Raw genomic sequence first — 26478 nt, 5'->3', positions numbered from 1 at the left:
TTCATGTATTTTTATAGTTAAATATATTATGAATAATAGTATCTCATTATATAGTAATAATATTATTATTATTTGTAATAGAATATTTTTAAACACAGTAAATGATACAGATTAAAAACTTAACGATTTTGTCGTCTCTGAGACCGAACGTCGCGCGTTATGATAAAATAACAATGAAGTAGGATAATAGACATGAATATCTACACATTTCAATTTCAATCCAAAAGTTTCTATTTTGAACAACTCTGCTCTAAATAATATAAGGGATGTCTGAAGTTTTTGTTTGATTTCAAACAAATTTGATGTCACACAATAACTACAAAGTTTATTATTAACTTTGTAATATCAATATAATCAAAATAAGTTGAATTGATTATCACAAAATTATTAAAAAATTACCGTCAATCCCTTTTATGTATTTCTATGTCGCATTTATATTTTTGTAATGTTTGTTTCGTAAAAAATTATTTGCACATAGTGGCTCTTTGGGTTTTGAACAGTCACAGCGAAATCTGTATCTTACAAGGCAGTGTTCAAACATGATTATTAAGACCTAAATTGTGGCCTATCTCGCTCTGTTGAAATCAATTAAATAAATAGTAATAATTCGCAATAGGGATCAATTGTAATTTCGTCATCGGCGAAAAATTCATAGTATATTATTGTAGACATCACAGCTTTATATATTTTTTACGTATCGTCATGTCTTATATATAAATATCGATAAAAATATCTGTAGCCATTTTCTTTCTTTTATAAAAATCCCTGTGCGTTTGCCAACTTGCTAATGGAGCAGATCAAAGTTTTTTTATTTCGTAGTAAAAAAGCAAAATCTCGCGAAATGCAGCGTGGGCGGAGTGATGCGCGAGATGAAAAAATATGATATACAAATTTGCTATATCTCTCCGATGTCTACAATATGTTTTACGTCGATCTTTGCAATAAATAACTGGCTCTTACATCTCGATTGTCAGTTAGAGACAACAATAGTCAAAATGCAGAAGTGTCACTAAGGTCATTCATTAACTAGCTCATTAAATGTGTAAAAATGATGTCATTATTCGAGCGTATACGGGGATGCTACCTTCAAAATCGCGATGATCATAGCAACGAGAAGCATAAAAGTCGTGGACATCGACCTACAAAGAGTTGACGAAGAAACTGCATTTTCTGACACTCGAGTAGTTCCTGTAATCGAGAAAAGAAAGTAATGAATTATAAATTCAAATAGAAAAAATAATCTTAAGCAAAAAATATCCTAATTTAACGACCATAAAACGAGCAAATAAGATGTTTAAATAAATAAATTATTTAACAATTTAATGAAATAGTACATATTATATAAATGCATAAAAACGTTCCTCTTATAGAATCTTTATCAGTTCATAATTATATATTCGAGAGTTCTCGAATAGATAACCGAGTTATTTATCTAAAGTTATAGTCAGTTATTTATCTAAAGACAATTTTATATTCTTAAGCAGCAAAAATTAAAATATTGGTTAATAGACAATAAAATTTATTTAACCTTATTTAGCTAACTCACCTGATATTCTCGGACGTGAAGTTGTTGTAATCCTCATTATTGGATTATGAGGAATCGGTTTCATTGGAGTTGGCGCAGGACTTGGCGAATTCCCATAACATTGTCCTTAAATATTACAATATAAACATTATATTCCCATAACATTGTTCTTAAATATTACATATAAACATTATTGTAATATAGAAATGTGTTATTTATTATTATTACAATATTTAAAAAAATATATAATTTTGATTTGTCTACGAATTTATATAGATGTTCCAGATAAAGATCAGTTATTAATCATGAAATAAAAGATTTTATATGAATACATGAATAAATCATGAATAGGTGCATCTCATAAAGCGCTTACCCTTTTTGTAAAGACGCATTCCTTGTTGTTTGGGATCTATATTTCGTATACAATGACCACCGGCTTCCTTAATATATATTTCCTCATCGTTGACAATCAAACCTACAAAACACTCATTTGTAGCAGTGTCGTTTCTCATAGTATAGGTATACATCACGCCATCTTCTTCCCATTGTCCCAAGCACAGATATGTTCGTTCTGAAAACAGTGAATAAAAGCGTTTATAAGTTATAAAAAAAAGAAACATATTATGGAAACATATGTAAATTATTATACAAAAATAATGATTTATATATAAAATATAAATTTTCAAATTAAATTGCTTAAAATAATATTTATTCGACCATTAAAATTTAGATAAGAAAATATCAGAAATTAAATGATATCGTAATCGCTTTGAAAGAAAACGTAAGTTTCATTTGATAAAATAACGGTGAAATTTATTAATTTCTAATATTTTTTCATTTTTCTTTCTTACATTTTAAAATAATTCTATACACACCTTCGTACAATTCTCCGGATTCGCAGTCGTTCACTTTGAAATACATTATTTCGCGAGTGTTACAGTTGCTGCTTAATTCGGCACACATTCCCGACAAATCTGTTATTCTTCCTACATATTGGCCCGTAATTGGACAAGGCGACTCCACTACACGTTCGATACCTTAAAAATGAGTTATATATAAAATAATAATGCGCATTTTTAAAGTTACTTATGAAAGTGCACAGATGATTTATAAAAGTACTGCAAACTAATATATTTTAACTTACGTGATTGAGTCATCCACAACCGTTTGTCCATATAGGGATCGTCGCATAAATCACTTTGATAACTTACTGGATTGTTGATCGTCCCTATCACATGATATTATTTCTATTATTGCATGAATATACTTGAGATTCATACGAAACAAAATTGAATAAAGATATATAGAGATTAATGAAAAATAGAAAAAGAAAAAATTTTTATATATTTATTTAGATTCATATTTGAAATCATTATTATTTTGATTAATATTTTGCTATTTATTTGTATAGATTTTATATTATTTCGATTTCATTGAACAAGTTGCAGTTTTTGATAAAGCATTAATAATAATAATAGAGTCGTTATATAATGAAGGATTGCATGGAATAATTAATATAGAAAATAGTTTTCTTTTTACCTAATGCAAATTCCAGTACATTTTCGCTGCGTTGCCTCATCAATAAACACACAAAAGCGGACTGCTCACTAAAATTAAAAAAAAGTATTTATTTTACTTTTAACTGTCACTGTTAGTTAAAATAAAGTTTGAAACACACAAGTTATAAATATAATTTTATTTCTAGTCTTATACATTCAACATTTTTCAACAAAGTATACTGGATATAAACAGCTGCAGTGCAACCAAATTAATTGCTCACCATTGATCTTTGGAATACACGATATGACGGCCAGTCTCCTCGTTTGATTCCACCGTGATAAATGTGTAACTATTGTACCCATTGAGATCGGTGAAAGTCATAGTACCATTAACTATTAGGGATTCCTCCCACACTCCCTGCGCCCATTTCGGGAATCTAATAATATTAAAAATATACTGATTGTTATAAGCGTTTTTACAAATATTAGTTTTTTCATCACTTTTCCAAAACAAATCTTTCAAGATTTTCATTCAATATAACTATGACAATAGAACATGTCTAATGATAAAATAAAATTAAATAATTGTAAAATGTAGCGTACTTACGTAGCAACATGGGTTATCACATATTCTGGCATCTTTTTCTGATTTAGGCTCTTGCTCAAAATCAAAGTCTCGTATCCATGAGTTGCATTATCTAAATCCTGTGTGCAGCTCGAATCACTGCTAAGTGCCATGTAAGTTTTTCCTCTTTTGTTATCAACGTAATATAGCTAAAATTTATATTTTGTTTATCATAAACTATTATTGAATGCCATGCTGATGAGCATTTGAATTTTCAAATATTACCAAATTAGCATTATCAAATTAAAAAAAATATATATGAACTCGTATAAAATAATACAATTCTATAAATATTCAAATAAATTCTAAGGTAATAAACATACTATACATGATAATTTTGTATAATTCAATTGTATTATATAATATTTTATCGTAATGTTGAGCTAATAATGAAAATTTTATTCCGGCATCGTCAGAAAAACAAGTAAAATAAATCCGGCATTCAACGTGTTAATAAATAATACTCTTATATACACAAAATATACATGTATAATTTTGAAATTTATATTATATCGATTTGATCAAAATATATCCATAATTAAATAGACTGAATTATTGGAAAAATATAGATTTTTTATATTTATATCGTTTTATATGCATTAATCAAATAATTATTTTATCAAACATATTATTTTATTATTATCTTATGAAAAATAATTTATGTAACGCACCCCGCATCTATATTGAGGCCCGCCATCGTTGACATCGCTGTCCCAAAGAGCAAAATATGTAGAATTATTCGGTCCAGGCCAACTGCCCAAACAATTGTACTGGGCATCTGTTAAAACGAGATTAACGCTGTATGTTTGATAAATTCGAAAATAAATGCGAAAAAGTCGCAGTTTCTTTATCGTTACTTCATATTACAATAATTAACGAGTAACGATATTAATAACATTTTATTTAAATTATTAATTTGATAACAATACAAATAAAAGAAAAACACATATGTATGTGTTTTTGCTGAATTCTAATTTATGAAATTTTGATCGTTAATATGACTGCTCAAATATTTATAAATGTATGAATCTCTTTAAATATAAATTGCTTCTCAAAGATTTATTATCTTAATGTAATTGCAAAGAAATTTCAAAAAAACTTACTGCGTTTCTCGAAATTACATCGTTTAAATTTTAATTGTAAGATCGATCCATCCGGACAATTACTGAACTCGGAAGAGAACGTGTTACACTCTAACGAGACGGCGGAGTTATTGTTGATGCTATATTTGAAGTGATAAAGACCAGCGATGGGGCAGTATTCTCTCCGAGTTGCTGAACCATCAATTTCTTTCGTTCCTGTTGACAGAAAATCGGAAATGATCATTCATTGAAGACGATTTTATATTTTATTTTAGATCTATATGCTCTTCATATAAAAAAATACATATTTATAAAAAAATCTTTTTTTAATACAGAAATATATTACTGCAGTTAATTATACATAACCGGAAAATTAAAATATAATTTAAGGATTCGAGAAATTAATAAAATATAATCATTGCACTAGAATCATATTCGATTTGAGTTCTCTTTTCTTATTTTTTTTTTTTAAATAAAAACGTGTTTGTACATGATCATATGAGATCAGATTTTCCACGAATCGAGATTAAAGGATGAAATCTGAAGGCCTTTATCCGAAAATCCTTTCGAAAACCCTCGCGTTTTTCATTGAAGCTATAAAGAAACGCGATCTATCAGCAGGAAGTAGCTGAAATTCTACACCACTTAAAAGCTTTTCCTCCACCTAAAAGCTTTGGCTCTCTTCGCTCGTTCTTAAATCATTTTGTCCTCTTTCAATCGCGACTATAAAGAAGAAATAAAAAAAAAAAAGATCGGCGGAATCTTCAAAGATATTGGAGATTATTTTCACAAAAAAAAGTGTAACAATTTTATAAATATACAAACATAATATAATTTCGCGAATATTTCAATGATCTCTTCAAGTCTTTGGACGCCAGCAGTTTCATTCAAAAAAAAATCTCAAGAGAAAAACTTCAAATGACTTTAAAGAAAGAAATTGGAAAGATCATTGAACTTCAAGCAGTTAAGATAATAAATCCTATATATAAACAAATATTATTTTTTTACGCGTTTTTCTTTTTTCTCTTTTCAGTCCTTCGTGACTATCTTTTGCGATTATTTCTAAAAAGAGAAAAGAGGAAAGGAAACAATAAAAAAACTTGCTTTTATTCTTTCTTTCAATAGACTTCCATAATTGAAGTCTTATCTGTTTATTGTATTTATCATCGAGGGAGAAAAAAAGGATGCCTACAATAAAAGTCTCCATGTTGCTGTCTGACAATCCGTATAATAAGAACAATCTACGATTCATAATTACAAAGTCGATCACATTTAAACAAACTTTAATTTAAACTTGGGACTGATTTTTATCCATTTAACTTGACAAAATTTATTTCCTTCTCCTCCCCCTTCTCTCATCTTATCTCGTAGTAAGTAATTCCGCTGTTATCTTATCATCGCGAACGCTGTACGCCTTCTGTACTTCTTCCTGCTCGACTTTTCGCCGTATCCTTGTAATTACGAGCAATCATATTGCCGGGACTGAAACGAGCAAACGCGATTCTTTTGCTCGTCTTCGACCTGCCTTCGTGCGGTATTACATCTCGCAAAACAGTTTAAAAGGATGAAACGCAAGTCGAGGAAAAAGTGATATTGAGTTAATTCTGCGAGTTTCTTTAGCTGTTATACGATCTACAACGCCGTTCTAAATTTAGAAATTAAACTAGAAAGATGAAGCCGTGGCTTTTTACGAGACTATGGAATAGAATGACATAAATCATAATTGTTTCTCAACAGAAGGAAGTAAAAGGATACTTGAAAATACCTGACGCATAACTTTATTGTCCGCTAAGTTACTGTAATTTTATAGCTTCTTTATAACTCTTCTTTTTATAGCTCTATAAACAGGAATATACAATTGTATTGCGTTAAAATAATTGTGCCTCACATATATGTATATGTTGAAGTATTATTTTATTTCTTATTTCTTGTCTCTGTTTAGCATTTCTTCTACAAAAAATATAATGCGTATATAATTTGCAATGCGATAAATAAAAATTATTCTTTTCGCACAAAAAATTGGTGAATGATATTAAAAATTTATAATAAAAAATTAATTAGTTTTTTAAAGAATTAAAACGCGTCATATTTTTACAAAAAACGTAAATAACACAACGCGAAGTTATTTGAATTGAGAATGCATAGAATTGAGAATGTTCTTAATTTTCTTTGTCCATTCTGACGACATTAACACGATATAATTAGGCGAAATGAAAAAACCCGCAAGATATTTTTTTCCTTTATTAGCGACCGTATATTGCGTGTCGTAGTGTCCTTCGCTTCTATGACAAGACGATTAGGACAAGGACCTTTTGGGAACAGGCCACTCCCACGCTTCCGACGGGTACCTGACGATACTGGCTTGACATTGCTGCGTCTACCACCACGATTCAGGAAAAGAAAAGGAGAAACAGGAATGAACACGACAAAGATTCGATGTGAGAAATTATTTCAGAAACTCTTCAGGAATGCTCTTCTATTTTCGAATAGTCTCAGTGTATTTAAAAATATATCAAAAATATAAACAAAGAAACGTGAATTATTATATAGTTATTAATCCTCCACTAGCAATATGAATTTTAACCTGTTTGATTCCGTCAGCAATAAAAGTCTTCAAGATACAATAATTTTTTAAATTATTCTGGATTTGAAACTCTGAAAAAATTCTAGAGTATATCTTATGAAAGCTTTAGCAACAAGTTTTCATCATCATAGAAATCAGATTGTATTTTATAGATTTAAATTTATCTATAAACATTTACGATCAAAATATCAATCGATCCTTTAAAGACTCCAGTTGCTGTAAAATAAAAATGTCTATCTTCTCCATTAAAAAATTGTTGTAATAATTACAATTATTTATAGATTTAAAACACACGCGAATCTGTGTACTTGAGGAATTATTATTATTACAAGGATAAAAATAGATTAAACTGGAAATTTCAAAGAAAGATTATTTCAAAATAAAAAAGAAAGTTAATTATTACCGCACGTTTTTCGATTACAAGCACATCCTTTTTTTCCAACTTAACTTTAGCTTCCTTTTCAGATTGAAAAAGATATTGCTATCAGTGTGTTTTCGTGAGCAAATTCACCAGATGCGAATTCTTCACACATCGGTGATTTGCTCCTTATTGGTTCGGCATTTTTACCGAAATCGTTCCTGAATCTTTCCAGGAGATCTCTTGCCGAGAGATTTGTTTCACGCACGGATGTTTGATCATGTTCTTCCGCTGGACCACCGGCTCGCGTTTTCGGTTCCCGTAAAACTTCTCGCGTGCAGCGACACGGATCAAAGCGTGAAACCAGAATTATGAACGGAATCAAGCTCGACTCGCTACCGATCGGCCGTTTCGGTTGCGTCGCGAAGACAGGTGTGCAATTTCTTGGGAGCCGCCACAGGTGAACACGTTTGATAATGCGCCGGAAGTCAAGGAATCGACATCAATCTTCATTAGGGAAATAATAACGATGAACGCGAACATGTGCGCGCTGCTGTGCATTAATGTGTGAAAATCTTGTGCGTTTTGAGAGCGCAAGCAGTGTTAAATAGCAAAACTGTATAATTTCTCGGTTACTCTATTAGTAGATATATTTTAAGCACAAAATTTTATTTTATTAATCCTTGGTATTTAATAAAGTTAAAACAGATTACATTTTAAAATTTTTAAATGTTCACTCACATGTAAAAAAAAAATGTATATATAAATATTTAATTTATATTTAATATATTTATTTATATTTATTTATATTTAATAATTAATAATTATACAGAAAAGATAAAAAGGATTTAAATAGCAGACTGATATTATTATTGTCATTTTGATGTCACTAACATAAATAATATCAGCTTGCTACCTGAGAAATCATCTCCTGCTCTTCCGTTCGGTTATGCTACAGATTTGTTCTCACCTTTATATTTCACACATACACAAATTTATGATTTTCTTTTTCATTTGTTAAACGTGTTCCTGCATCAAGAGAAGATGAATGAAATTTCCACTGTTGGTGCAATTTTTCTTGTTGCGTCTTCAGTGACCGCGCTACTGGAATTTACCGGACCTCCCGGTCGTATAAATAATTATGTAAACGGGCCAATCATCCTTAAGAGCATTTTAATTGATAGGCGCGTGAGAAACTCACGCGATGTGTGTGCGTTTAACACGCGACGTGCGTGCTGTGCGTTTTACATGGCGCGAGGCCCATTGTTCCCGCGTCGTTATGTAAGCCTCATCATTTCTTCCCGCTTCGTGAACAATTAACGCTAATTATCGAGGATTACTAATTCGCTAAGGAGTACGCCGAACTTGATTCTTCGTACGCGGAGGTCACATCGTAATTCATCCATCTGATAAATCGGAAGCTCGCGAATTCTTCGCGAGTAAATAATGCGTAAATAATGCGAGTAATTAATTTGTATAGATCAAACGTAATGTTGCCTTTCCGTAATGTTGCCTTATCGCACGCTTCATACTTTTTTTTTAAACACCAAAAAGAAAAGAGAGCACGCAAGAAATTAAGAAATTAAACATATATCTAATTCACATATATCTAATTCACATTTTATAGATTTTACGAATATGTTTTAACAGAAATTATAAAAAGTTGCTCGGTGCAAAAAATTTATATAAATGTCTCTGATACAATATTTCTTTCTATATTTATTTTATTTTTAAATTTTATTTTACAGTTATATATTCTTAATTCTCAAACGTTACGGGAATAATACATTTAAGCAATAATACATTTATGGCAGATCCAACCCAATTCGATTGTTTATAACTTTCAAAAAATGAATATATTGTAAACAATTTTTTTCAATCAAAACGCCAGACATTTAAGGAAAATACCAATCAAATATATGTATCTTTATTAAGAACACATTGTTAATTAGCTTCTTAACTATTTGCTAATTTTCTGGTTGATAGAAATAATAGTAGAATTAAACGAAACACTGTCACGTTGTTCTATGCTCGTTTAATTTTTTCAGCAATAAAGTAAGCGAGTTATACTACACGATCAAAGTTCGTTCGACAAGTACAAAAAGTCGCATTAATTCGCATTAGCAATATGACTTACTTGAGCGTGAGAAAAAGCAAGATTATCCAGCTAGATCGCTTGGTATTTTATAAGATCGTATTTATTATCATAAATATGACTCGTAAGATACTTAATTTGGCATACGTCGCAGTCTTTGCCTTGAAATTAAATAATTGAGAAAAATCCGGCTTTTACTTACGATATAGGATTGAAATAGAGTTCAGTGCGCTGCAGGAGGCTAAGGCGGCCGACTCGTGCGTGTAACACCTGTTGAAAGTTTCCGCGAACATCTCAATGACATTCCGCGATCTCCTTTGCAGCCGGAAACACCGTATGCAATCTTTGTCGTTAAACCTGCAGCAAACGAATACCATGAATTGCGTTAGCAGAATCATAATTCCGTGATTTATACGTAACGTATTATTATAAGACACAATTCTCACGTTCCATCTTTTTAGTGCGTAAATAACAATTAAGGCTTTTTATTTGATATCATCTATTCTTTGTAATTTTTAAGATATAATCGTTAAACGGGCCTTGATGTATTTAAGTTTAGTTTAAGTTAGATCTAGAGATTAAAGTTTCGCTGAAGAAATTAACTTAAGAACATTTAAATTGGCTTGAAAGCCAAAATTGGCACGAAATTCTATTATTTGTAAATTTAAGAGAGGCATAATACTCAAAATTTTATTTTCATTTTTCCATCGACTTATAAATTAAATACTCGACTATGTATAATATATTGGCGATTAATCTTACAAAAGATGCACTGATAATCATAATTATAATATCTTATATAAGTGTAACATTCTTGCCACGTGTCGCCTTGAAGATGGAAACAGCATTATTTGCAGAATTTATATCACGTTAATCCTGCGACCAAGAATTACGTACAGAGAAATTGAAAAATCAATAAGAACTGAACTACTGGGGAAAAACTAACTAAATTACAAGATATAAAGTATAACTACATCCCGGATGTGCTGATAATGCTGACTTTGGAATAACAAGACGATGATGCTAGCGCCATAATATCAGCGAGTAAGAAATAATGAAGGAGCTTCATTTCTCTCGATTCCCTTATTTCGATCAGCACGTTAGAATTAGCAGATTGTGCTTTGAGAGTCTTAAAAGAAGATTCCGAATATCCCGCCTTAATAATCTTTAATTGAGATTGAATTTACGAGTATAATCTCGGATTTTAAAACCCTTGATTTATATCCATTAATTTAAATTTGTTTAAAAACTAGAACTACTATTTTTCACCAAAAAAATGCGAATGCGAAGAAATGACATCTTTACGAGTCGCGCGTAAAAGACGTCAGTCCTATCGTAAATATCTTATCGTAAGTATCTGTTCTTGTATCAGCGTTTTAATATTCGCGCTTCCTCTTTTTGAAATTTACGAATTTCTCACGAAATAAAGATATGCTGATATAAGACGACATTAATGGCGAACAATAATGACGGCGCGATAGGGCCGATTAAAGCACTATTAGTAAGTACTCTCGTGACGAGCCACTCGTGAATTAACGCGATTTACTCTAACGCAGGAAGTGGACAATGACACATAAAAAAAAAGAGGAAAGAGAAAAGAACAAGGACATTATTCTTGTACTGCGCGATGTCAACGACTCGAAGAAGCGACACGCAACATCTCAAGATCAAATTAGAAACGCAAAGACATTTGATCGGGCGAGATGTTCAAAACTAAATAGATATGAAAAATAGCGATCTGTTCTTTGTCGGTCGATTAAAAATTTTTTGATCTATCTACAGCTGGAACTTGTCACATCGTTGAAAGATCATGCACATCACCGATCTTTCTTGACTGGAAATATGATGACTGGAAATATTGACTTTCGAAAAGATAGTGTTTAAAGGCAGATAAAGAAAAGCAAATAAAGTAAAGAGAAAAGTGAGATAAAAGTTCAGACCGTCTGAGAAAGTACGTTTAGTAGAAACGAGCAACTTTTGTGCAAGATTATATGGGAACCAGTACGCAGGGAGAAAGAGAGGGAGAGAGAGAGAGAGAGAGGGGCACGTTTTACCGTCGCGCTATCGCGACCGCTATCTACTTGCTTTTCACACACGATTATGAAAATGACAGTGGTTGCGGAGGAGTCATTTGTTCAACAGTATCTGGTGTGTACCGTGTATTCGCGCAACAAAATCGCCATCATGGTGAAGATGTTATTTAAATAATTGTGAGCTATTAGAGTAACTACATAGACGAAAGCGGAAATTTGCATTATAAAGGATTACGTTTTACTAGAAATGTTGTTCGGAGTTCAACATTGTATATAGAAATTAATGTAACGATCCCATTTTAATTATATAATAAATACATCCACATTTTTTAATTATTCTGACACATACAATTTACATCCTATTTTACATCCTTCAATAAATTTCTCTTTACTTTTATACATATACTTTTATACATATTCCTTTTTATAAGTATATTTACAAATGTAGAGTAACAAAATGATTCCAATTTAAATATATAATAAAGATACCCATACTTCAAATTATCCTGAGATACATAAGCTGGAAAAGGAAAGTTGCATTAATTGGAATTCTAGTTAAAAATGAACAAATAAGAATTTCCTGATTTAATCTATTATAATTCTAATTAACCAAAATTCAGATTGATATGATCAGAATCTTCTGATTCGTTAGAATTTTTCTCGATATAATTTTGCATCCATTCATCAATTTCCTTCCACTTCTTGTACATATTCCTTTTCTTGTGTCTTTCACCCAAGCGTGAAAGATCTGACGCATTAATATAATAACAGTATATTATAAGTATCTCGATCAATTTTCTGATCTAATGAGCATAGAGTAACACAATGACACCAGGAACTGCGAATCAATGCAATCGACATGCCTCTCGACCGTCCATATGCAAGTGTACGCGAGTGAGTTTACAACTTCGCCGCATACTTGCGTGTATAATTGTACCTCCGAGGCAATAGCTGTCGCGCCGATATTATGCAACCTGTGGGAACGGGCGTGTGAGCCCGTTTATCGTCGGTCCCGTAGTCACCGGATCCTGCCATATATAGGATCTCGTTCTCGTACAAAGCAGCATCGAGAGAACACTAGAGCTCTCGGGAGCCCTTCAAATATTATTCGCCAACTGGAATGTCACACGATAGGTTTTGCCCATACGCGGAGCAAATTTATGCGAGCACTCTTGCATTCTGAATTCGAAGTATTTGTCGAAGAAATTGATACTAGTGTTTCATCAAGACAAGATTTCTTGTCTTAAAGAGCATTTCTTGTCTTGTCTTGATTTTCAAAATAAGAAATTTCTTGTCTTTTTTCTTGTCTTGACCATTTCTTGACATTGTATTTCTTGTCTGGAATTCAAGAATCCTGAATTTCTTGAAATTTTTTGATTTTTTAAACAGAGTCCTTGTGGCTCTTTGACTACGTCACGTCGTAAGAGATAATAAGAAAACATAGGTACAAATTGAATGTCGAGTCGTCTCGTAGTTATTATATTTAAATTCATGGTTTAAAAGTGTGCTTATAATGTCTATTATGCACAAATCTATTAATAAAGATTAAAAATATTTCTCAAATTATCATTTTTAATATCATGAGGTTACTGCCAAATGTAACTCTATTTCAGATTATTAGATATAATTATTATTATTATAATTACTATATATTTTAATCATTTCTGATTTAATTGATACTATTAGTAAAAGTACGCAAATGTTTATACATAATATACTTTTGCAAGTAATCTCGCAATATTAATTTTATATATATTTTTTTACATAAATGTAAAGATTAATATCTGACACAACAAGGATGTATCGGTGAGTATATATAATTTAATTTGGTTAAATCAGGGATTTCACTTTTTCAATAATTGATTTACACTCTACTCATATGCTATTTTGCTATTTACTGAAAATGTATGAATATACATTTTTATATTAATATAACCTGTTATAAATACCAATAAATATAATTGAAAATGTTGAAACTAACTTATTCAAAACTTTTTAAATCAGAAATAAAATAATAAAATATTAAAATAATAAAGTATTAAAAATAAAAACGGAAATTCAAGAAATTTCAAGAAATTTCTTTATTTATTATCAAGAAATCTTGATCTTGATAATTTCTTGTTTTGAAATCAATTTCCAATTTTTTGTTTTGGTCTTGCTTCAAGATAAAATCAAGACATGATTTCTTGAATTTCTTGATCTCGATAAAACACTATTTGATACACTCATTCTAATGTCGTCGTTCCAAGTTTCTCTTAAGCAGATGCTGCGAACTGCTCAAGAATCGTTAATCCTTTGTGATTCTGTGTCAAATTTGACGTAATATATCGCTAGGTAGCCTATTGTTTAATTCTTCTAAGCATTCGAATCTATGCAATTATGTCATAGTATTGCTATATATATAAAATTACAATTGATAAATTATATTTTTTAGGATCTCGATAAATTCTTTGAATAGACTAGTTAATTAGATGTAAAAGACGAAATGCTTGATCTTTACTCGTTAGCGAAAAATAATTTGGAGATACTTTTTGTTTCAGAAAATGTGTATTTTAAAATTTAATATAAATTTGCACTAAAATTTACTTTCTTTCCCATCAATTTCTATTTCATGCAATTATATAATATCTTTGATCTACGCTTCCTCCTTCGAGTGTGTGGTTTCTTCCTAATAGTATTCATTTTTTATCTCACGTTTCGATCGGATGGTTTCTTATCAGAATAATAAGGTATACTTAGATTTCGTTATGAATAGCCTATGGAACATTATTAATTAACGCGTTAACTTTTGTATTCCGTATAACGCGATCAAAGCGGTAGGATGCATAAAACATTTGCATAAAACGAACTGCAATTCAGACTGCACGCAAATCCAAGCATCAGATGCCACGCCGTTCGCAAAACAAGTTTAAGACACGAAAGACGTGATAACTTGTTGGTTGGTAAGTCGATTTCCCTGTCGATTATTATTTCTTTCGGAAACGTTTGTACTTTATAATCGTTTGTAACACGCTACTTTATTTTGCGCTACCATCTATCGAATTACGCACGATCGGAATTGCGTTCACTTTCCATGGGATGGACTGTCATCATCATCATCCGACCGCGATATCCCACTGACCCGAAATGTAAATCGCGTATTGCATTCGAATCGAATTTGCATAACGGCGCACGCATCGTACAAGGCTGGTCTCACAAGAGCAACGATGAATCGTCATACGAACATACTATAGAAAACAAAAAAAAAAACGTAATTTCATATAAAGAAACTACCATTTAATATCCTATTGTAATCATGGTAATATAATAACTGCATCAAAGGTGACATTAAAAAGGCATTTCTCGCGGACAGCCGCTTCTCGCGAGTGACTTTCCGAGCGAGTCCGTTTGTAGCAGTTTCATTAATGACCGATTCAATTGTCAACGACGACGGAATCCAGGGAACCCTGTGCCACGCAATTAGAGTGACAAATGAGCCGCTGTGGTGCCAGTACGAGGAACATGGGATTTGTCGTTTTCTCAGCGCGGACATCCCAGAGGAGTGTTCGTTCGTCGCATTGTCGACGACGTTCAACACGAAGGTTGAGATACATGGAAACTGGAGAAGAGGCCACACCACCTTCGCGAGCTAGTCACTCCTCCGTCTTCACGGAGATTAATGGTAGAAGATGGTATGCAACGAGAGAGGAAAGGAGAAAGAAACGAGCCCTCTGTTCTATCCGATCGCTAAAGGTAGGGCCCGTTCAACTCACGAGTTTGCATCTCTGGCGACGATATATTCTCTTTTGATGCCGATGCCGTTTCTTGACTTAGGCATAGCGACTGTTGTTATGCCATGAAACACATAAGCGCATATTATACCGGACGATTCACGAGTGAACGTCGCCGTTTTTTAGCTGGTAAAACATCATTTGGATTAAAAATCTGGTAATAACAATCAAAAATATTGAGTAAAATAATTTCAATCAAATGTTCAGTTAATATACCCAAAAATAATTTTATTTTTCTAAATATTTATATAATAAGTATTAAATGATTAGTTATGTTTATTATCATGTTTATATATATGTTAATATTTATTAAATACTTAGAAAAATATTAAAATTTTTTGGTTATATTAATCAAACACTTAGTTGAAATTATTTATTATTGGCATAAATCATTCAACATTTGATAGTTATTATCAGACTCTTTTTTCAATGTGCAACAAAATACTTTGTAATGTTTTCGAAGAAAAATCGCTTTTTTTGTTATTACAGAAATGACAAATTTTCACAATCTCGTAATAAATACAATTAAAAAAACAGTAAGTTCCAAATTTTATTTTCTTGTCAATACTTTTGAGACTTTCACGAGTATTTAGAAAGGAAAATATCCGTGTCAAAGGGTTTGTGGGTTATTCATTCACCGTAATCCATTACTAACGTTTCGTGAATCATGCCATTCATTTCACCAAGGTGAGAAACGCACTGAATACTGTTTTCTCTTCTTGTCTTTTACAGATAATGTTATCTCGTTTTAGAAAACAGCTCACATTTACAGAATTTGTGATTAAGATGTAGGTAATTTTTGTGCTTTAAATAACGCATCTTTCTCTCTCTCTTTTGAATATTAATAACTATTTATAATGAACGATGTAAACTGGTATACCATATTATCTCGGCAAACGCGCAAACCAATTAAGTGAACCCAATCTGCCGTATATTTCATCATGCATTCGCTGATGACTCTGAAAGAAATTGTCACGGCGGATGTGAAATACAATGATCTCGCCTTGTGAAATCATTACGAACTACCGCGCGCTTATAAAGATATAATTTACGTGAATTTTGCATACGGCTTTTACATACGTTGCTTTTCGTTCCGGCAGATTATTGAGCATCGCGATTATTGCTAATAGCTGCGGGTTGGTCCCAGTTATCCTTGTAGGACGGGCATAAACGTCAACATCATTTAAATATATGCGTAACGACGTAAAAGAGAGAGCAGTTACAGAGAGAGACGCACAATCGATTAAACACGATCAAGAGAGAAAAATGCAGGGCAATTAAGCAGCGAACAAATCTCGAGCAATTAACAAGTTGCCTGAATGATCAGACTGTTGATTACAGTTATATACATGTCATTCTAAGCAAGTTTATGGCACTTTTATAAATTCTTCGGGGAAGATTATGATGCATGATTGATAAATTACTTAATTAGTTAGTAACAAATAAAAGATCGAATTTGTGATAATTATCGCAACGCATAATATCGTGTCAAAATGTATAATAATTATTGAAAGACGAATGATTTATTACGCTCGTTTTATGAATCTGTTGTGTCAGTAAAGTTAATGACGCTTGAAATCAAAAATAATAATTTTCCGAATCGTAAATGCAACGGCGAGAGAAGTAACGAGACAATTGGAGATACGATTTCTCGGAATATTCATGACGCGATAGCTTGTTAACGATTCAACGTGAATCGCGAAGTATATGATCGTGTCTAGAGAAGAAGAAGAGGGTGGGCTCTCACGTGTATGCCAATTTATGCATACTTGGCCGGACAACACCCACATTGCTTCGTGAGCATCCAGATGCATCGGAGAGCTATCGATTGGCGCGAGAGCTTCGGATTTCTATGAGACAGCATTGAATCTTACAAAATGAAATTTTTTAAATAGTAAAACAATTCACATCTATTTGTTCCATTTTGTTTCTTCAAAATACAGAATAACAATAGGAAAATTGCAGAAAGAAGTAGCTGTTACTCAGTGAGAAATGACAAAAGAATCGACGTCGAATCAAAATTCCATTGTCATTCCTCATTGAATATTTTGTGATGAGTTGACAGAATAAAATGAATAAATTTACTATATAGGGTGTATCTTAAAAAGTGCTCACGAACAATATATAGCGTTATTTCTGATAAAAAAAATTGAGTCTAAAACTTATGAACTATTTTATAATTTTCGTAAAAGTTAACGAAATATTAATTTCTAAATAAACCACCTAATTCTCATAGTTTTGCTTTAGATTAAATTTAGTCTTTAACTTTATAATGATTCCCAATGGAAATAAGATCTCGAAAAGGGTAAGTGCCGAAATTACATCGTTTTGGATCGAGAAGGATGCACGTTTCGCCATTTCCTTTTCGTTTTACAGCTCTTTCTGGAATTAGCCTGGGCTCGTGAGATACGCGCGTTTGTGTCTGACGTTGTCTGAAGAGCCAGCTATTTTCGTTTCAGACGAATCGTAGACGTCGCGACATCCCCGGAGAGACATCAGTAGGCGAATTTAACTTTAACCCCTTCATACCCTTTCCATTTCCCGTGACGACAATATTCCTCGGTCGTCTTCGTCGGTGAATTTTTGCCTCTTTCACAGGAAAAATCCTATCTTATACGTTCACGATCCGTCGACATTCTCTCGTCTAGACTTGCAGCGACTTATATAGAAAGCCAAAGTCGCGCATGTTTCTAACAGATCTAAATATCCCGTCGAATTTCTAACATTAGCAAAAATTAAATATTATTATTGCGTGCTAATTGTTTTTTATAATTTATATATACATCTCAATAATCTGTAAAATCCTTAAAACAGAATTCACTGTATACTTAATTAAACAAAAAGATATTCAATTTTACATACATATACGCATATTATTATTACTTTAATGTGGACCTGGAGATATGATATGTACATAATTAAAAAATCTCACATATAATCTTAGCATTAAACTTCTTGGCATGCAATGCCAGAGCACTGCAAGTGTTAACAAGAATGCGAGAAGATTCTATACAAGATATTTTACATAATTAGACACGCGCGTAGCAACGAGTACTATGTTCTTTCAACACTGTTTCACACTGTGCCCCGTTAACTTTATTTACATGTGCGACAAGCGCTGCAGATATGATGGCATTCTAATTGCAGTGCATCGTTCTGTGAATACACCGTTACTCCTAATTGTGAGTCGACTATCTCGACTTACCTCGATGCCGTCGCCCTCCAAACGTAATATACGTTCCGACCAGCTCCATTCTTTCTCGTTGCCAGTAACTCAAAACTTTGATATTTATGGCTGCGCTTCGAACTTTTATGCGTCTGTAAACTTTCGCAACAATCGTTTGCGACTTTAAGACTTTAACGCTTCAGCATGGAGATTTTAACGCACGAGACTGATAAAGATGAAAAAATATATCGCATCATGCCACTCGTGATAATTCAGTTATATAGGGCGTGCGATAAGACGCAAAATCGAAGTTATGAGAGTGTAAATAAAACGGTAGTACAGTGCAGATGAAAAAAAAGAAATAAGTTACTAAAGATAGAGGCAATAAGAGGCGAACTATGTATCGATCAAATAATTTCAGGAAACATCATCAATTATAAATTGAATTCACCATTTAAAAATTTCTGTTTCTTAAAACCTTAAATTAAAATTTTAAACATTTACGTTCTTGAAGATTAACGCCAATTGTTTCTTCTATGTTAAATAAGAAAATTAAAACTTTTTATTAAAAAAAAAGTTTAATTTAATTCTATCCAATACATAAATTTGTACAAGGAGTGAAATAATTGAGCATCAAATTATGCTTTCAATGTCATTATTCAATCTGAAGTCCCATCTGCTAAAAGATAGATGGAGATAAATTTTAAAAAATTCTGTTTTAAAATTCCGTTGTACATCAGTTTGGATTTTCTGATAATCAGTATTATAACAGAGAACGTGATAAGTAATTTCAATGTTTAAACAATTTTGTGTTATTAGATATATATTTTATTTAAGAGTTATGAGGAAATAAACACAATTAAATTACATCCTCCATATTATTTCAGGATTAAATTTTATAGAGTATTTATTCTTTCTTTTCTTTTAAATTAATAATTAGGCTATGTGTGTTTATAAAAATAGATATCTAGATTATAATTAAATATTTTGTCACTTTGTCAAAAATGCACAAAATGTACGAAAATTTATGTTACATTAATTAAAAGTACATAAAATTTATTATCGATAACAATACTGCATCATTTCATAGCGATAACAGTAAGGTTAAATAACATATCCATAGGATAACATTGTAAGGTTAAATATGTTCATGCTTCCCACGATTTAACGATAACTCCTGTAAGAACTGTTCGAACTACATTCGAAATACTTTTCTAATTGCTCGCTAACAATAAGTTGAACTGACATTTGCCTTGTTGCAGGAAATGTCCGTGATTCGTCGAGTTAACTGACCTGTCTATTAGCAGTACATTATCGCCGACCCTCTTGTGGCAATAGCCCCACACCGGTATCGCGTTGAAAGTGATGTTAATGGCAGAATACTGAATGGGCGCGTTCGCCATGCCTTCAACACCCTTTCCGCTCACCTGCGTCACGAATTCGCCCTGGAAGTCTGCAGGAAAGTAACAGCCTACCATGAACTGAGGATCGTAACCTTGAAGGACCTCGCTCGTAATTACGGTGCTGTCTAAAAAGAAAAGGATGAATCTTTATTAAAGCTGGTTACGTCAATGGAAATTCTATAAAAGAAGCAATACGTTTGTAAGAAAGTCTTTTTAATTTATTAATTCTTACATATTATTATTATTTATTTTTGAAAATAAAGATATTATAAATTTATTATTCTATCATTTTAATCATATAACTTATTATAAACTATAATTTTAAATATTCTTTTGAAATTATTGTAAAAACTATTACAAAGTAATGCTTTAAGATTGTAGATAAATTATTTGCAAAGGCACATATTTATTAAAAAAAATTATTGTGAAGAGAATGGACAATCAACTGAGTGAAGTGTAACAAATTCTCGTGAATGAAGAGAGGGCATGGGAACGACCTTAATCGACGGTATAACGGATACTTCAATTAATTTTTACATCATGGATGACCTTCAAACCGGAAATACGAATTCATAACGAGTTTCGTACGAACGCTCGAGTAAATAAAACAATTAATCGTCCGTGACTACAGCTATATGCGGTCTAATCAACACAACTGTTTCAAATCATTCTAGCGGCAAATTGACATTAGATTGTGTCATGCGCATTTCAACATCAACAGATAGGAAATAAACGCAAATTTAAATGCCGCATTTACAGTCGCACTTTTGATTATCGCAATATTAATGTTCTTTACGCATAAAACACACACACACACACACACACACACACACACAAAATTGCGTTCAATAAATATAATTATCTCAAAATGTGTTCATAAGACATAAAATAAAAAAAATCTCTAAAAGATATTAAATGTTGTATCACGAAATTGTAATCGTGGATAGCTAAACGCGTTAAATTTATTCTCCGCTTTAGATTTATATATTGAAAGAGAGAAAAAGATAGATTTAGCAACTATGAAGTTTGACAATGCAAAGAATTGTGACACGCATAACAAATAACTTCATGCTCTGCATGTCATGCATTCAGCAGTCCGTGAAAGGTCATTAACGTTACCATTAATTATAAGTAGTTTCAAGAAACAGGTGTAAGGATGACAGGTGGGATCAACAACGAATCCAAAAAAAGTAATACTTACTATCACTTTCTCCTCTTTACATGTAAAAAACATATAAGTTACATTTAATAAGATAGATGCGTCAAAGACACAAGATTTATATTCCAATATAATTTCTATCATTTCTTCCCAATTAATCTAATTGTAAAATGAAATGAGGATTAGAAATTTATTTATTTACTTCATTTTTAATATTCGAACAACAAAATGTTTTTAAGTAGCAAAAAGGCGTATCTATATTAGGGCAATTAATATGATGTGTGCGTGTGTATATAAATTTTATTATAATAAAATATTAAATAATCCATGATGTAAGAAGATGATAATTCATGATGTAGATGTTGCTTTTTACAAATTTCTGATTAGCTGAACGAACTTGGACTGGGCATCCTTGAAATTACTGGGCATCCTTGAAATTGTTTTACCTGGTCTTTTTACATCATGAAATAATTGAATTCCAGTTCGTCTTCTCACGATCTCAGCTTCAAAAACATTCATTCACGAAAGTATGTTTTGCGATGTCTCGCGACGTGTCTAGAGTACACTTGTGAAACATTACGGGGAACTGATTGAAAAACAATCGGCGTTATATTTGGAAGTCGAGCAAACCGTGTTGCGGTCAATCGATTGCGGCGGCTTCTCTTTCTTTACCATCTTTCTCGTTACAATCAATGTTCGCGCAAAAAGTGCCAGGTAAATTACTTCACGCATGATTCACAACATAATGGAGGCCAAACCGCGATCAGAGCTCTGGCAGTCCGCGCCAGTAACCATTAACGAGGACCATATGCATCTCGTCTTTTATATGATTCGCTGAACCACGAACATCCTTCGGTTCTTCCGATGGACCATACAGTATTGTAATAGGTAGCGATTTGAAAATCTTGTTTCTCTCTCGAAAAGAAACGCGAGACTCACGCATATGACGAATAAAATGTATCCATCCCGGTTATTATTGTCCTGCGAACTATAATTAACTTCTTCGCGCTGAACGATATCGCGTCGGTGAGAATATTTTGCGCCCGAGGAAATGCATCACGTAACGCATAAAGCAGAGATTTGCGCGCGTGCAAAGAGCGATTGGAGGGTGTCGCAAACGCGTAATCAAAGTGACAACGTTTGTCAGAACGTGAAGTAGGTAGAAAATAGAAAGAGCCGTTGATTAAATGATTAAACGTTAGTCGACGATGCGTAGGTAGAGCAAGCTTCAACGATGCAAACAAATAACAAATAGCTTCGTAGTCCTTATTTAGCTACAAGGAGGTGTTACTTCAACAAAATTTTTATTTGACATTTTTATATTAAATCATTAATTGATTGACGTGGAGCGAAACATAACAGCATAATTCAAAGCGAAATATATTCCGCAACTTTCTTGATTTTAAATTGTCGTAGTGAAACAAATCGAAAGAGCGGCGTGCTCTTTAATTATTTTCAGGAGCGCGTAGAGTCCGGATGTTATTAATTGACTGATAGATAATTAAAACTGGTGCAACCGCACGAAAGCCTCGGATGCGCAAGAAAAAAAATACAATAAATGGTATATCGAATAAGAAAAAGTGGTCGCGCTTATATCCCTTTCATTAAGGGCTATAAACGACGGAAGCGGAATCAAGTTTTTCTCACAAACTCTTCCCAGCAGCATCTGTAACGCCTTTGTACATACTTGTTATTTCCCGAGGATCTGCACGATTAATGCACTTGCGACGATAAGCGTAACTGAACATTCGTTTCGATCCTTTTACGAATCTCATCATATTCTTAACGAAAGGAGTTCGTTAAAATAAATCTTTTTCAAAAATATTATCTTTCAAAAGATGGATAGACAGATTCATTGCTCGCCTTAATCGATGCATTATATTTTAGCAATATTGTATCGGTTAGAGATTTACAAGAAAAGCAACGTTGAAAATAAAAATTACTGCAAGTAAAATACACCTTTGCCAAGAAATTTCCTCAATAAAATTTCTTCCATATCGTGAAACTCTGTTCGACCGATATATACATATATATAACATTGCCAGGGCAATAACGCTTGCATATAACATTAATTTATCTTGAAAGCGTAATTCCGCCTCTAATGGGCGCCATCAATATGACAGTCGGAAGAGTAAGGGAGAAAGAAGGGTGAGAAAATCGGTGCGCGCAATCTCGATCGTATTCAATGTCTTCGCATGTTCAAGAGACGTATCCTCCGGGCGACGCGCAGCTTCGTTCCTTAGGGTTACATTCCTCGTGTGCAATCGCCCGGTCGACCAACGACGCGTTGCAATTACTCGAAAGACTTTTTGGTTCCGGTAGGAGGCGTTTCTCTCATTCTTTCTCGCGTGTATGCGTCCGCGCTCCACCTTATCGCTTCCCTTCATCTACATAAAGGACGATCAACTGCCCCTCTTATGTGACCTTCATTCCCTCACCGTTCTGCAACTTTATTCGTTCTCTCTCTCTCTCTCTCTCTCTCTCTCTCTCTCTCTCTCTCTCCTCTTGAAACCATCAAGTTGGTTCTCTATCTTATATCATACTTCATGATGGTACCAGGTGTTCGCGTGCAGCAGCCTCAATACGTTGAGATTACCGATGGACAGTGGGTAATCGATATCCCATTGCTCTCTTTATGAATCTCCAATCTTATCTAAAAACCACGTCGCATTATAATTAACGAATGTGCATCACGCATCGTCTATCATTTCATGACATCCGTGAGGGATATACTTAGAAACACTTGCTTCCTTTTTCAAAAGTGCCAGGAAAGAGCTACCATGTGAATATTCGCATAATCTCGAGTAATGATGAGCCATTTCTTTCATAATAATAAATTGTACATAATAGATTGTACATCGATAATTAATTAAACATTAGAAATCGCTACAATTTTCTTAGAAAGGTTTCAATTGAGATGTGAGATAAAATGAAATTATATAGTTCCGCAAAAGATAGTTTCTCCTTTGATTTAGATGTTGATTATGATTTTTCGATACGTATTTAGGATGTAATGCTCTCGATTTTCTTATCCAGAAAAGATTATAATATTTTATTTTAATTTATTAGATATATAATAGATATTCTAAGTATTAACTCACCATTATCACCTCTTCTCTTCGATAAGATAAAGTTTATGTAATGTAATTTTGTCATCCATATATATATATTTATCTTTAAAAACTAAATTAATAATAAAATTATTTTTTACATTAAATAAACGTGTGATATATTATTATTTATATATATTATTTATTTCGAATATTTTAATTGATTCAACTGTAATAATTTCTTCCTGGTGATGTAACAAAAGTTCATCAATTTGTAAAACTGTGAAACAAAAACTACTTCAATTGTAAGACCTGTTCAATTACAAAATGGAGTAGGTATAGCTCACTTTCTCGTCAATTCCATTTCCTTTTTCTGTTCATCTTCGTTGTGATTACTCGAGATTTTCTTCAATCTTTCCTTCGGCGCTACGCGTTCCTTCACTGAGCGATTTAAGTTCGCGAATTGATACCAGGTGTTCGCGTCCAGGAGGGTCTTTAATCCGTACCTCCTGGTGAATTCTTAATGAGAGCAAAAGGTTCGATATGCCGAATGATGGTGGAAATTAGAGGCTTGCGTCTAGAAAAGATGGGGACGCAACCATACATTATTTTAAAGAAGGGCTTGTCCCTCCGTTTTATCTCCACCTTTATTAGCGATTCTCGAACCAAACATTCGCAAGATGAGACTTTCTTTTCTAACTACATTCCCTTCAAATACTCAGAAATTCATTCCGATCATATCCACCTCTATTATTAAAAAGTTTTATTGTCCTATTAGCAACAAGTAACGACTACAACAATAATTTATTTGAATCCAAATAAAATGCATCTTGAATCGATGTCGCGGGTCATAAATTCACTCATGACGTGTTAACGTTCAAGGATTGAAGATCAACGACTAGAAAATTAAAAGGTTTACGCTGGGAAATTATCGATTTTTTTTTCGTATCGCTGAATCAATTCGATCGTCGGATTAACGCAAAAACGACGATTTCATGATCATTTATCATGTATTGAACGATAAATTGATGGTCGGGCGGCCTTAAACCTCTCGCATAATAGAAATCGACGAGGCTGGAAAGGCTTATGAAATATCGATGATCGTTGAATCTCACCTTTTGCACGCGAATCGGTAGTACTATTTTCACGGCGTTTCAATCGACATCCAAGCTCGATCCTATCACGAGATTTGCGTTTCGAACTCTCGACTCGGCTTGGCACAGAAAGAGAGAACGGTCTTCAAATTGCCCGTAAGATCTGCCGGAGGATCACTTGCACTTTCCATTAGATAGGGAGGTCAGACTTCAAAACCGTGCGAAAGGTGTGGCCGGGTATATTGAGTGCGCACCGCTGCAGTGTTGCGGTTAAAATTGTTTAATGACTCGAAATGCGAGGTGTGCATATGTATATATCCGTATCGTTGCTCTCACAATTTCGCGATGATTTATCGCAGCTAAAGTCTATCATTTCAAAGGCGTAATGATCGAAAGGCTCACGGCGATGATACGCTAATTGTAAGTCATATGATAGAAAGTTGTATGAAACTGTGTTACGTCGAATTTATTTAGAAATATGATTATATCAAAATTTCCTTTTATGTAAATAAAATTAAAAATTAAGCTAAAATATGACAAAATAGAACTTGTCTTAATTTAATTAATTTAATTATAATTTTTATATATTAGAAATTTCATAAAAATAAATTGTTTTCTGTGATAGTATGATATCACAAATTATAACTTAATAAATTATAACTTATAATAACATTATAAACTACGTAAAGCGTACTACATTCACGTTACTACATTCACGTTTTGCATTATTTCAAAATAATTTATAAATATTTGTTTCAGATTATAATAAAATAGTTTGTAAGTTTGCAAAATAGGGTATATTTTTTTCATTATAAGAAAATGCAAACTAGTAAGATTTCTATTTTGCGCTCATTAAGTACCCTACGTACTTCCATTATAGTAGAACTTGTATTTGCATAGCATTGGAAAGAAGATTATAGTAAAACGATGCGGGGACCAGGTCGCGTTTTACTCCCACGTGTCATTATCCGCGATTAAAAAAAGGCACACACGTAAAAGAAGATGAGTTCTGCTTAGCTAACTCTCTCTCTCTCT

At 32.6% G+C, this 26478-nt stretch overlaps 1 protein-coding gene across 1 annotated transcript in view; it reads right to left on the bottom strand.

Moving 5' to 3' along the window:
• Positions 1 to 769: 769 nt before the first annotated feature.
• Positions 770 to 26478, bottom strand: part of LOC108688770 — a 63308-nt gene continuing 37599 nt past the window's right edge. Inside the window, exons 2-13 of the mRNA XM_018195169.1 lie at positions 20031 to 20265; positions 9971 to 10125; positions 4753 to 4947; positions 4321 to 4427; positions 3632 to 3798; positions 3306 to 3461; positions 3065 to 3132; positions 2670 to 2753; positions 2401 to 2562; positions 1899 to 2096; positions 1547 to 1651; positions 770 to 1188 (exon numbers count right to left, since the gene is read on the bottom strand). Coding sequence (XP_018050658.1) covers positions 1058 to 1188; positions 1547 to 1651; positions 1899 to 2096; positions 2401 to 2562; positions 2670 to 2753; positions 3065 to 3132; positions 3306 to 3461; positions 3632 to 3798; positions 4321 to 4427; positions 4753 to 4947; positions 9971 to 10125; positions 20031 to 20265 — 1763 coding nt within the window. The 3' untranslated portion in view covers positions 770 to 1057. The remainder of the gene's footprint in view (positions 1189 to 1546; positions 1652 to 1898; positions 2097 to 2400; positions 2563 to 2669; positions 2754 to 3064; positions 3133 to 3305; positions 3462 to 3631; positions 3799 to 4320; positions 4428 to 4752; positions 4948 to 9970; positions 10126 to 20030; positions 20266 to 26478) is intronic.

Source organism: Atta colombica, unplaced genomic scaffold, assembly GCF_001594045.1.
Source record: "Atta colombica isolate Treedump-2 unplaced genomic scaffold, Acol1.0 scaffold238, whole genome shotgun sequence".
NCBI classification, from domain to species: domain Eukaryota; kingdom Metazoa; phylum Arthropoda; class Insecta; order Hymenoptera; family Formicidae; genus Atta; species Atta colombica.
The sequence above is the reverse complement of the archived record's forward strand: the minus strand, read 5'-3'. Positions and strand labels throughout refer to the sequence as shown.